Source organism: Pholis gunnellus (assembly GCF_910591455.1).
Source record: "Pholis gunnellus genome assembly, chromosome: 1".
NCBI classification, from domain to species: Eukaryota; Metazoa; Chordata; class Actinopteri; order Perciformes; family Pholidae; genus Pholis; species Pholis gunnellus.
The window spans coordinates 5,361,504-5,376,136 of record NC_136528.1 but is presented as its reverse complement, the minus strand read 5'-3'; the positions used below and the strand labels follow the sequence as shown (position 1 = coordinate 5,376,136).

General features: G+C 42.2%; 1 protein-coding gene across 1 annotated transcript; it reads left to right on the top strand.

Moving 5' to 3' along the window:
* Positions 1 to 4,891: 4,891 nt before the first annotated feature.
* On the top strand, positions 4,892 to 12,961 carry LOC306696530 (synaptotagmin-5; the record flags this gene model as incomplete). The annotated part of the gene is made up of 5 exons (XM_079160183.1): positions 4,892 to 4,913; positions 6,786 to 7,789; positions 10,359 to 10,530; positions 12,179 to 12,345; positions 12,812 to 12,961. 5 exons carry the CDS (start codon positions 4,892 to 4,894, stop codon positions 12,959 to 12,961), a joined length of 1,515 nt encoding a protein of 504 aa, XP_079016309.1.
* Positions 12,962 to 14,633: the final 1,672 nt, after the last annotated feature.

Sequence of the window (14,633 nt, the reverse complement as noted above, 5' to 3'; positions counted from 1 at the left end):
GTTTAAGAGGTTTTAAACCTCCAGGAGTGTCCTGGTATAAAATGGATCTTGAACAATTTGCTGTGTTATCAGCACACTGAGAGATAATGCTAACTTGTGTGCATTTAAATGGTTGCTCATTCATCTGCATGCACATGAAAGGATATTTGACCACCCACACAAAGACAGAAAAAAGTGACCCCGGGTGTTTTAATGCTTTAATCGGGAGCGACATAAGGCTTCCGTTAAGAGCCCCTTTGGCCCTGAAGGCAGCCATATTTATAGCATAACAAAGCCCATGAACCATGGTTCATGAACAGTCACTCTGTTTACCAAAAGGCATCTTATGTCCTATCTCTCCCAAGATACTGTATTTAACTTAGTGGGGAACAGCTGAAATGTAGCTTACTCTGAAACTCAAAAAGGGGTAGAGATGTTGACCTTGAGCCACATGCACCGCTGTTGTGTTCAGTGTTGCTGGTTGACATGTAAAGCAGCATGACGCGGGAGGAGTTCACTGACAACTTTACACTTCATGGCGTTTGTTGTGTTCAAAAGTTCCTCAAACAGAGGAGAAGAAGCAGCCCCCCCCCCCCCTTGCTCTCTTTCTTCCATCAGCAAGCAGGGCCAGAATCAAATGGTTCAGGTTAAAATCAAAAGTATTCTTAACAGAAGCTAAAACAAATGCAAACTGAAGAACACTATCGACAGTAAAACAAACATAATATTCCATGAAATATGAGGCCGCGTTCGGGCCACACGACAGACAGGTATGGCTGCCCCATGGCCAGGAGGAGGTCTGAGGATCTTCTGCAATCCGAAGATCCTTTGTCCCGGCTGAGTCTCTCAAAAGTATCATGTTTCACATTTCTCAGCCAATCAATCAGCTCAGTGATTGGCCGAACCCTTAAGGACACCTTGAAGGCTGTGCTCAGAAACCTTTCAATAACATCCCCCTCTCACTGATTTTTATTACTTTATGGCGGTGTCATAAATTCTCTGGTTTCTCTCACAGTGCACAGTGCATTCAGTAACTCCTTTTAGCTTAAACCTTCTACAAGTAAACATATTGTAACACATAAGATCCATGCTAGGAGCGCTTTAAAACTTAAATTCCTCACACGTTGCACCAACCTACTTGTCTGACATGCTTCATCTCTATGAAACAGGATAACCCCTCAAGTCCTCTGTGGCAACAGTGTTTTAATTGTTCCAAAGTGCAGAACAAAAACTTCATAGAGACGTTGTAACAGTCTGCCTGAGGAGCTGAGGATATATTTAAACTTAAACTTATCTCTAGCTGGCTTTTGATTAGAATGTTTGACTACCATTATTTATTTATTAATTTATTTTATTATTGATTTAATTGTTTTATTCCCTTGTATGTTATTTTATATATTTTATGTAGTTTGTATTTTATTTGAATCTATTTGGTTTTTATTTTGACAAATTTGGTATTATTTGTCTCAAATTGTTTTTACTCTCTAAATTTGTACTGTCTTATTATCAGGCAGTCATCTGTAAAACATATAGAATTGCACTAACCTGTAAGGTGCTATACAAATTACGTTTGCTTAATTCTGCCCCCCAGTGGTCACAAACTGCTTGAGTAACCGGTCCCTCTACTCTTTATTTTTTTACTTCAGGTCTTGGAGTCAAACTACGGGAGAACGTAATTATCTTTGTAAAGGAGAGATACAGAGGTGGAGGGTCCAATGTATAATGTATCATGTGATTGTTGTGGTTTTTTCTATGTCGATGATCGGCTTGGACTTAACCTTAATATCTAAAAGCTGGCTTAATACTTGTTTGCTATCTGACTCGTGATACCACAGGATTCTCACTAAAAGGACCTCAGTAACGAACACCCATAGAACACAAGAGAGATTTGAAGTTCCTTCAGTTCACGCAGGTTTATTTGCATCACACAGAATACAAGCAAACCGCGTTGTCCGGACTCAACTGACTAGATAGAACAAAGGAATGTAATTACTTTATACTTTGCCCCCCCCCCCCCCCCCATTCACGATGATCCCCCTCCCCTTGCTCATCAACTCTCAGTGTTCCTTAAACAGTCATTTCGTTCATCACGCATAAAGTAGGGATTCATAACGGTTTTTCAGATCCTGTTCCCTGAGGGCTTTCCTGGGGGCATGTGGCACAGCTGGGATGATGAGATGTACTGTTGGTGTACTAATTAATCAATATCATACGGGCCACCTGTCAGAGGCTTCTACCGGTCCCTGTTCCTCGTCATACTAACTATTGACAGGAACGCATTCCGATGTCCAGTATCTATGCATCTATACTATGTATGGGGCTATGGGCTGCTGGGATTCTCAGCTTTAAATCTTTCCCGCTTTGTCTCAGTTTGTCCCCCCCCATTCTTACTTTATGCTCCTGCCAAACGTCTGGCTTCCTCATCACAGCCATTCAAGGGTCATAGTGACCCGAGCTACGCACGGACAGGCTGGTCCCGGTGCCTATACACAAAGGACATCCTGTTTCCTTGGAACATCGTGTGGGTGACATCGGCGGTCTTAACTGGACCCCACCTAATTGTAGGCATGAATCATGTGACTATTCCTATGTCTCTGACTATATGCCTACGCAGGGACATGAACTGAGTTTGATATAAATCAGTACAAAAGAGTATAAAGATAACAGAGCAAATGTATAAATGGAAGATGATGAAGATAACAGGGCATACCTATACATGTAAGATTATAACAATCCCTGAGCAAACTTATAATATAAACTCAGACCCAACAGAATATAGTGGTAAGCGCATACATTCTCCAGGTAGATGAATAAACACATATGATAACCCTGGAGTAAATATTATAGTGGCAAACGCATACATTTTTCCTCCCTCATGATGCTGCAGCGAGCTGAATGTATGGACATTGTGGAGCACTCATGCTTCTGTTTTTGAACTTCCCAATTAATTGAGTACACTTTAAATAGTCTAGTTCCAATTATTTATTCTCGTGGTTCTCTGGATGTTTGAGCTACATTGTCATATGCCATAAGTTGAATGACAGTTACAGATTGTTGCGAGAATGTAGAGACAAATCACGGGAACAAAGCCGACCGTTTCAGTGCCACGAAGATGTTCTCCGTAAACCACACTTCTCATTTTGTAATTGGAAAAATGAACTGGGTGCAGTGGGTACAGTGTGTATACGGTGAGGAGTGACTCACCCTCTTTAGTTTGTACAACCTTGTGGATGTGTCGGTGGCAGATCCATGACAGTCATATGTATCTGGTCCCCAGTGAATGCACGCTTTCACCACATCATTTAGTATTCATTGTTCATGTTTATCGTGGAAGAGAGTGGTCGAAACAATTTCATCTTCATTGGATCAAATGTTCTTTCAAGGTCAGTTAATTCATCTTGGATGTTTATGCCGCTGAGCTTTTCTCTCTTTGATATCGTTTGATGTTGTAATAAATTGAATACCTTTTGAGTTTGTGGAGTGTTGGTTGGACAGAACAAACGATTTGATGAAGTCATCCTGACTTGTGACATTTTATAGACGATTGATTGAAAAGATAATAGATGGAATCTTTTTTGTTAAAATACTTTCTTTGTGCTGAGGAGATAATTAGGTTCTGTTCTGTGAACAGTACTTTTTAAAACGCAAGGGATATTAAAATTGCTTTGGAGTCTCATTTTGTTTAAGGAACAATACACAACACCCTAATCGTTCAACTCAACCCTCGATTTCAAGCTATATATGTTAAGGGAACCATCATTTTTACATTATTGCACGTTTGGAGTTCAAGCTGCTTTCTATTTTTGAACCAAAATGAACATTTAACACAACCAGGACACTGATGTGACTACTGAAGAGCTTCAGGGCTGTACCTTTTGCTGCATCTATTATTTAAACAGTCTAGGTATAAATACACATTCATTATATTAAATGCCAATTGTAAAAAAAAACAAATGAAAGACCCTCTCTGCCAAACCATCAGACGATCCCTTCATCACCAAAAAAAATAAACTAGCCTACAGCATCCTCCCACTTTTCTGACCCCATAATACTTTTCATACAGTCCCTTATGTTGCCTGGCCTGAATTTATCTGTATCATGTACGTCACGACTGACTGGAAAAGCTGTCTAGGTCGCTATCATGTTAGTGTAGTGAAAAGGAAAGAACACGCACACAATGTTGCTTTGAAAAGAATATTTTTTGTTAAATGTACTGTATGTAAGAAGATGTATAATTAAGTTATATGCAGGGGAATGTGATATATCATTCATCATTATAATCTCCTATCTGCACAAGAAAGTTGTATTTCTTAACAAAACGTAAGGTGACGTGATTCCAGTATGTTTTGGTGCCGTTTTAAGTGCAGTTTTGAGCATATTTTGATGATTCTCGGGATAATATCGTGAATCCCAATTATTCATGGCTGGGATAACATATGTTCACGTCGTCACGTAAGTGTGCTTTAGAAATGATAATGGAGGTTAGATTACAATAAAATACATACTGTAGCATGAGTCCCTGACATGACTGCTGGGATGACGCGCCACAAGAAAAATAAATTATTGTTGACACATATACCTTTTTTGTGTCCCAATTAGTCGATGGCGGCTGTTTTATCTATTGTGTGGTATTACTGTTTTCTATAACTTGTCATGTTGTCAACTTGTCAACTTGTCACTGAAGACCCGTAAGGCCGAATTAGAGCGGAACACTGGCGGCAGCACTGTTTCTGAGGCAGTGAACCCTTCCTGCCTCCGACGCACAATCAGTGCGATTGAAATAAAAAGCTCATTCACCCGATGAAAGCCATTGGCTGGAGGGCTCCGGGTCCCTACGCACTGGCGATGGACCGCGCTCACAAACTGCGCTCGCACTGACTCAACAGACACACACATCAAACTGTATGGGAACATGTCGCAGTACACTCTGGGAGGTAAGAAGTCTTCTTCACTCTCACTGCTTCCGCTTTTTAATCTCTGCATGGCGAGTTTGTTTTAAATTGTTGCTTCCTTGTGTATCCCATTGCCGACGGAGAGACAAAAAAGGCAACTCTCAGGACGTAGCACGGGTTTTATTTTAAAAAAAGTCAAAGGAGAGGGGTTTATATGTTCATGCACTCAGACAGCTGAGACTGTGGTGGAAGGCTGCAGATCATTCGGAAGGTGTCCCTAAGTAAGTGAAGTCTATCAGGACAACCACAATAACTAAATAGACAGCATGCTGAATGGGCACAGCTATAGGTTTTGGACCATTACCTCATTTGATCTATAATCATGTCCATTGGCTGGCCAGGCTGAGTCATAGTTTTTGGAGTGATCCCATCAGCCTTTATTTTCTGACATCACTGCTGCATTCAGCCCTGCTGTGCTTTTCATCTCTTAATGGAGGCTGTCTGAGGAGCTGCCTGTTCCAGCACAGACGGGGCTGACATGGACCTGCACTGATAGGTAGCACTCACTGGCTTTGATAGTGATCACGTTTGTATCTGCAAGCATGCACCTCGTGCAGAGTGCTTTAAGTCTCTGATAAGTGTCTTGTGATGAGATGTTTGGTAGTTATTGGAACACATCCCTCAGGTAATGAGATGAGATTAGTGTTTTGTGTTTTTTTTTTTAACATATTCTCTCTCTCTCTCCCGCTCTTGGAGCTGGAGCAGCATTCTCTCAACTCTCCAGATTAAACACATGTATTCCTATCACAGATGGTGTGCACCTACACATCCGCCTATATTTCAGGGGAAAAACATCATAGCATTCCTCCCTAATAAGTTATGCATTTGAAATGTTATTAGTATTTTTGTCTTCTTTAAAAAAAAAAATCAAGTCATGCAGCTTTTCACTCTCAGTGCTGGATGTTTTCCTTGTGATGGTCACCGGCTGAAGCTGCCTCCACCCACCAGTGCGTGTGATGCATGAGTCATCCAACCTCACACCCTCATTATATGATGCTAAATGGACATCGGAGCTCCGCTTTAACTGCTTCTATCTCAGTAACTCGGGCAGCTCAGTCATTATTTTATACACGGCTACCCACAAAACTTTATTGTGAAATTAAAATAAATAATTCATTTTTTTCCTTTTTTTAAAGGGATCAATTTCAGGGAAATACGAATGAAAAAATGCATTGCATTTTATGTAATGGTGCAGCCATAATGTTATCTGTGACTTGAATTTTCGATATAACGGTGTATACACTTCTACTCGTATACAGAATATGTACAGTGGCAATGTGTGGTAAAATGTTTTATTCAACTTATACAGTTTATTTGTCACAATGCTGACCATGAATGTGTAAGATGCTCCAATGATGAACAGAAATACACACACACATACACACACACACACACACACACACACACAATTTGATTATCAGGGAAACTGTCACCAACGCATTGCATGTGCTCTGCTCCTGCTTTGGATCAAAGCAGCAACTGTGACAATGCCATTTATACAATTATGATTACAACCCTGAGACGTTTCCTCTTTAATCTCATCAAAGACGCAGAGTGCAGACACAACACGATGTCCTATCTTTCGCAATGAATTTGGCTGTGATGACATTTTTTTCTTGTACTCAATGTCAATAAAAGTAACCTGAACCTGAACCTGAACCTGAAAAATTGTTTTGCAAAACTGATTTGATTTGTTAGTTTGGCACAGTTTTGTCTTTTGTCCGTTCTCTATATATCTCTTTCCTTGTTTTCCTTCTCTTTCTCCCAACTGCTCACTTTTCACTCATTCTCCTCATGAGCCCCACAAACAGAATATGAATTAATCTGTGACTGCTTTGTTTTCTGTCTGTCTAGTTCACCTGCAGATCCTGCTGGCTGTGGGTCTGGCTGTGTTCTGCTCCTGCCTGGTTTTCGGCTGCATCCTTTGCTGTCGCAGGAGGAAGAGTGTTTCATTGGAGGACAAGGAGGCCGTTTTCCTGTCTCCTCATCCCGCCGAAAGGGTGACTGTGACATTGACTCCGTCTCCGTGCACCCAGCCTGTCAAGCAGCAGTACGAGGAGCTGGAGGGGGACGTGCTGGAGTTCCCTTCCTCTAAAAGCAGCTCTTCTCCCTCTGAGGACGACTTCACCGCCCTGCCCTTTGACCACAGCCCTACCAGATCAGCTGAGCTGGTGCAATCTCCTGGCTCTTCTTTCCCGATGCGGCGCCTCAGCACCCCGGCGGTTCCCTGCTCACCCAGCAAGCCCCCGCGTCACGGCAGAGCCTCCCTGCCCTCCCTCACCAAGCTGGGCCTGGTGTCCAGGTCCCGTCGGGCGATGGGTCGACGCAGCACCGTGAGCGGCGTCAATTTTCTTTACGGCGAGAGCAGTCGACTGACTGCTGTTGCTGCCAGCGCTCCCGCCCAGCAGGGGGTGCCCTGTCTCTCACAGTATGGCTCTAACTCTCTCTCCATCGCCTCCAAGCCAGCTCCTCTCCTTCACTTCTCCATGCTCTTCTCCTCGTCCTGTGGCACCCTGATAGTCAACATCCTGGGGCTCTCGGGGGCCAGTCGAAGGCGCACCGGGGTGTTTGTCCGGGTCAGCCTTCCTCCCCTCTGCCCCACCCCTCAGCAGAGAGCCTCTCGGCGCCGCAGCCTCAGTCCCGACCTCCACGGCCAGAGCTTCGTGCTGCAAGTGGGCTCCGTGGAAGAGCTGCGCGGCTGTACCTTGAGACTCGCTGTCTACAGCAGGGACTTCTCAGGCCTGAGGGAGGCCGCGCTGGGGGTGGTGGAGCTGCCCTGTGAGCAGATGGATTGGGAGCCTGACACCACCAGCACCTACACCAAGCAGCTCAGCCCGACCAAAAGCAAGCTGAAAAAGGTATACAGCGATTGCGTGGTTTCGTTCATTTGATGTATGCAATTATAAGCTTTTAAAAGCAAAGAGCGTAGTGGAAAACATTAGTCAAAAACGATAAAGAACGCAGATTGGCGATGAATTTAGAGCTGCAATGAGCACAAAGAGCACAAAGAGCTTTCCACAAACCAATGGGTGACGTCACGGTGACTACGTCCACTTCGTATATACAGTCTATGTATCTAACTCAGCAAAAAAAGTGAATCGGGATTTTTCTCAAACTATTGCTTCAAATGAAAAGATCTCTAATCAGTAAATCAGTAGAGTAATTTGATTGGCTAAAGATGTGGCTTGTATTTCTTATGTTATGAGGTGTTTTCTCAGGTTCTTTTGGGTCCTGTCAGATACGATCAAGATTTAGCACAGACTGTAGACACATGTCAATTGAAGTGGTACTGGTTTTGAGATCTTTGAGTTTTTGAGACGGTTGTGTCGCGATCTTAATTGCAGAAATTTAAACAACTTTTTGGAGCACTGAGTGTATGCGCTGCTCTCCCTGATTTTAGTGGATGTACTACGTGATTTCTTTCAAAATAAATTTTAACAAACATTTTTTAGTTGATTTAATGGATAAGAAACTACGCACGCATGCCTATAAATGGCACCTATCATGTTTTATCCATGAAGGAATGTAGCGTCTAATCAGGTCTCCCATTAGCCGTTTTTCCACTGTTGTTAGTCACGGTGACATTGTTGGTAGCGACTGCAGAGCAAACAAGCAGAGTGCAGCAAATTGGCAGCGCGCCCACGCCATGCCCTCTGCAGTTCTGTTGAAACACTGCCAGAGGGCATAAATATCTGCCTTTTGTGTGTGTGTGTGTGTGTGGGGGGGGGTCCCTGTTGTTTCAGTGGACATTACTCAGTCAGTCACAGTGATTTTTGCCAAAGATTTTTTCTATGTTGCACATAATGTGAAAATCTAAGTCAGATGTGCTTAACTCCGTCTCCTCTAATGTTCATGTGTGGTTCATCCTCACACTTACACACACCATAACCTTCCTCTTTCTCAATGAAAGCAGCTGCCAGGTGTGTGTCACTGTGTGGGTGTGGAGTAGGAGGCTGCTGTGAAAAGAGCTCGGGCTGCACGGAGCAATCCGGATAACGGGACTCCATCTCTTAATGTCGGCGTTTTCTGGATTCATAGTAAAGCACCGGGTTTTGCAATCAGTGTAATGGGACCAGGTCGAAGTATTGATGATTAACCATCTGCAATACATCCCTCGTTTCGACGTGTCATTGGAATAGGGGGCATGACGTGGCAGCAATTTAAGGACCGTGCATTTTAGCACAAAATGGGTATGATCACGACAGGGCTGCTATTGATTGTCAGGACATACAACATTACAACATTCTCTGCAAATGGCCCCAAGCCTCAGCTTTCTGTTGTCAGTCATGAATAATTAGGGATGCACAAAGTGATGACAGAACTGATGACAGCTTTTTTTAACATAATGAGAAAATGTTGTTAATTAACGTAACTGGAAAGTTGAAAAAAGAATGTTGATACCCAACATATTTTTACTAACAATGTATTTCAGTTGTTTTCGAAAGATCATAGTCTGGTTTAATACAGAAAAAGTGTTTATTAACATTTCACCTAAACCCGTTAGAAGGAAGGAGGTCACAGGAGAACCAGAACCAGCACTGGGTGGGGCAGAGTGTCAGAATCCGCTGCAGTAAAATGAGAGGTTTTCTAAAGGGACTCTTATAAAGGGAATATAAAGGGAATTTTATATATATGAATAAACAAATGTAATCGTCATAAGGTATTCCGGTACACAGTAGTGAAGAGATGGCTTCTACAGGACTGAAGGTTAGCATGATGAATGTGCAACGACACCAAAATGAATGTTGAAAATGTTTGAGGTTTTACTATTAGAAAGCTGAAAACGGTGTGTGACGTGACCGGTATCAGCTGGAAAGTTTGCTGAAAAGGTTGAAAAACGTCCTCTAAAAACATCCCTGAAAAACAAATCTTGCCATCGCTGTAAGGTTGGTTTGACATCTCTCCTGTGTAAGTGTGAGTGACACTCTCTGAGGGCGAAGTGCTCGTGACAGACAGAGGCAGTGAACCGAAACTCACTTGTTGGATGAAACCGCCTTCACACTCTGCTACCCGGCCTCGTAGAAGACGCTCAGCCTGCTGACGGGAGGCGGTGACTCACCGCACCTCAAACAATGCAAGCTGATGAGATGTGACATGAAATCAGATGCAAATCATCATCATACGTACACATTAGCTATTACTTTTGTCCAGAGTGCCTCTGTGCATGAATGTCTGTATTATTATAGGATGGGTGGGGAAATTGGCAACACAATGCTTAACCCTGACAGCTATACATATAACCAATATTACAGATCAACTGTAAGTGATTTCAGGCCAGCTGAGCTCCTCAGGCAGGTCAATCCAAGTTGCCTCATGAATAAAAACGGAATTTATTTTAGTTGCAGAAAAACTCATTCAAGTGAAAGACATTTTTCCCCCTCTTGCTAGATCTCTCACATTAAAAATCTCTCTCTCCTGCACCCTCAGAGTGTGAGTTCCCAGGAAACTTTGGGTCACAGGAAGAGCTCGGTGTGCGTGCCGCGGGCTTTGGGCCAGCTGTTCATCCTGCTGCAGTACCAGACACCGGCCCAGCGCATCAAGGTGATGGTCCGAAAGGCTGAGAACCTGGCCAAGCTCACACGGATCCCAGGAGCTCCAGGTAAAAATAGATTGTTCGTCATTGCCGTATTGCCCGCATGGGAGTGTTTTCTGATCCGGTGCACCTAACAACAGGTGCCACATTTGTAGACAAGGTCTTGTTAAGTTTTGGCAACTACAACTATTTGGATAAGGTGAGGGAAAAATAGCAATGCTACTTATGTATTTGCTTCAGTACAACTGTCAAACATGTACTTTTCCCTTCACTTTTTGGACACTATGAGACAACGGAAACAAGTTACAACACAATCCTTGCATGTCATCCTTTTTAAGTTGCTACAAGAAACTTGGTAGCAAACATTTGCATACTTACACATCCAGCAGTTACGGAGAAACGGTAGCAATCATTTGGTATTTCTTGACCCTTAATGAACGTAAGTCCAATATTCACTCTCATTTTAGCTCTGTTTTTGTTCTCCACCGACTGCTGAGGGAAATATTTGTCTCTTTAGCTGCTTAAAGCTCCACTATGTTCTATAGTCACTAACTTCACCTGTCAGCTGTTTGATGCTGAGCAGGTTATGTACAGTGGATTTACTAGCTATAATGTGGAAAACAGCTTCCTGCTGCTGCTGGAAACAAGATGAGAGCTGAGAGAGTGAACCAAAAGAGTAACGCTGCAGGCGGAAAAACAAAACAAAGAGCTGAACGACGCTAAAATGGGCCGTAGAGCTGAAGGGAACTGCTGAGCCGTGTACTAATTCTCATTTGGTTAGTCACTACGAGCAACATCTCATTTGCAAGTAGTCTTGTGATCCATTTAAAATATACTCTGCATAGGCACTTTAAGAACTGACTCTTGTATTTTATGGGGAAAAAACATTTAAATTCTTAGCTTTAAATGAATGAATTAATACGTTTATTTGAACCCTTTCTCAGTTGACTTTTCAAACATTTGCATACGGCTTTGAATCCCCAAGTTGCAAATATTGTCACTATACTCACACTGTAAGCTGCTCTTGAGGTCTCACAAAACTCTGTCTTTATTGTCTGTATTCTCCTCCACTGCCTCCGCCACAGTCAGACAGACCGGATCCCTGATTGGCTTGTAGTATAATCAGTTTAGGATCCGATCAGCCCGATGTCATTTCCCCTCCTGTCTGAATCATATCTCACTGCATCTGATTTAAAGCTCTGCTTTTATGATGCTGGTGAGGAGAGAAAGCAGTGGGAGATTCTGCAAGAGGAAAACAACTTTTATGTTTTGGTTTCTCACATTTAAAGTGACAGTTCGAGGCTACGTGGTCAGTAATTTGTTTCAGGATGAAATTGTTCCTGAAAATCTGTCCCAATACATGCTGTTTACACATTGCTTTTTAATTTGAGTAAATCCAATTTGCATGCTCGGATGGATACACGAAGGAAATTATGTTTTACAAGTGATGATACAGATTATAAACAGTGACAATAGGGAGGTGTTCGGAGAGGGTCAAGACGTGTAGACCGTTTCATGTGGAGATGAAACAACACAACACATTAGATGGCAGTGAGCGTAGATTCATTCATTAACACCAGCAACAACCAGAAATGTTGATTTTCTAACCATGATTTTTACAGCTCCTATTTATTTATATACTTTTGTAGAACCATCTAAATCTGAAATAAATGAAACAGAACCACGACTGTGGATGTATTTTTTCCCCCTACAGACCACTACGTTGTCATCAACCTGCGTCAGGATGGGAAAGTAATTGGTACCAAGGAGACCAAAGGGGCCAGCGGTCCGAACCCCGTCTGGAACGCCCCATTCCTGTTTGACCTGCCCTCTGGTGACATCGCTCAGCTGCCATTGGTGCTTGAGTTTATCGTCATGCAGGTAGGAAGTTATTTGGCAAACTCCCTTATGTGCTAACACATTCTCGTGCAGCTTAGTCAGTGGTACTGAGATTCAAACTATGACGCTCTAGGTACTGCGTCAGTTTTACATGCGTCAGTGACGACGTGTTACATGCATAGTGTCTTTTCAAAATAAACCTCTGTCTTCACAGGAAGTTAGGTTTAGGCAACAAAACCACTTAGTTGGGTTAAGGAAATGAGTGGGAACAGAGCTCTCCTTGATGCTTTGAGTTGGTGTGTCGCACACATAGGCTATGCTAAATGAGCGTTGGTGTCAGACACCAAGGAGCACTGACTAAGCTGCATTATTTGGTGTGTTGCGAGTGAAAACCAATGTATATTCATTGTATATCAACCAGCGACACACAGTTTTATGTTCATATGCTGAAATATTGGTAACCGACAATCTTCATAGTTTAATCCAGCTATCTCTTTTATATCTACAGGGCCGTCTCTACACTAAGAGCAGCATTCTGGGTCGCGTGTCGATTGGCAGCGATGCCTCAGAGGCAGGACAGGGACACTGGAAGGAAATGTGCAGTCGTGGGCAAACTGAGACGGCTCGCTGGCACACCATCCAATCAGATGTGCTGTAGGACAGATTGACTGACTGAGGGACTGCGCCCGCTTGTCCCTCTGCCGCCCAGTGAGTGAAACACAGAGAGATGGAGTTCGATTGGAATAACATGCGATTGGGGCGCACACGCTTCAAAGTATTTATTTTGAGTCTTTTTACTTTAAGGTCCGGTGTTGATTTTTTGGTAGCTTTGGCAACTTTGATGGATGTCTTTATCATTACTCAACAGATAGGGTAATGAATTAAGTAACTGGTCATGCTGTTTCGGGAAGAGACAAATATCAGACAAATATCCAAATGGTCCATGAGTATCTGCAGAGCTTTAGAGAGAGAAGCACTGATTACTGTATGGAGCAGAGATGTGCGGCAGCTTTCTCCATATCAACAGTATTCTGTATCCCGGCATTGCCTTTGTGATTATTTCCACTGTGACCTCTTAAAAACTGTAGTCTGTATAACTGTATCATTCTGGTTATATGCAACTTATGCTGATGTCGTGGTACTGTTTGTTTTCGTGCCCAGAGGCTACAAATGTTAATGTTGAACGTTACGGATGTCGCCATTCGTGGTTTTTGCAGTGGTGTATTACTGTGGCAGTATTTGTCTACATACAGTACTGTAAACACCTCTTCTTGCGAATATTTAAGAGGCCATGACAGTGGTGCTGCTGAATTATTGTTTTTCAGTTCCCAAGAGGATTTGTAAGTTTTGTCCACAGGAAGCTACAATAAACATTCACAGACGCCACAGCTCCATTTGGAATACGTATTTACAAGGTTTCAAGACTTCTATAATAGTTACCACTTTATTCAACAATAAGGCAAAACAGATGGACATAAGAGTGAAGAACCACTTTGTAATGTATCTGCTGTGATGCAGTCTAACATGGGGTCTTTGCTGGTAGCAGCATTACCAAACAACATTATTGAATGTCATGCACTACTCACACACTGTGGCTGCCTTGCTATTGGCTTTTATTATTTAACACAATCTGCTGCAGTGACTCCATTTTTGATTCACGATGCCTCTCAATACAACAGAAGCCTCAATGGAGGTTACAAGTTGAATTGATTGCATGAAGACTTTAGCATAGAGCGTTTTTTCTGCGGCCAATGGAACACTGTAAAATAGAAACTGAACCTAAAGGGTGTCGTACTATATCATCTATTTTACTTACTTAAATTTGACCATAAGTTACTAAATGAACGCCACAGTGTCCAAACTTTAATTTCAATATTTGAAAAATGTAACACCTAGACTAACAAACTGAAGTGGGTTTAAACATAATTATTAATATGGTAAGATATTGTCCCTTCAGGTATTTGATGACAGGAAATTTCATGTGTTTTTGATACCGACATGTAACACTTTTTTGGTTTTAAAGGAAGGAGTTATTGTGTTGTGTTTGTATTTATTGTCTATTGACCATGTAGATGCCTGCTGGTGGCATGTATTGTCTTAACTGTATATGAATGTCTTTGCTTTTAAAAGGGAATAGTCTAAAATAATTAAAAAAATAAATTAATATATTATATTAAGGAATTTTGCCAAAGATGTGGATTTTATTGAGTTTTTTTGGACCGACAAACAATTAAATGTATGTTTGTGAAAGGGATGATGTGAATTTGGTCATTTCATTGAGTTCTCATCCTGCTAACAGTTAGACTGACACAGAACTATGGAACATAATA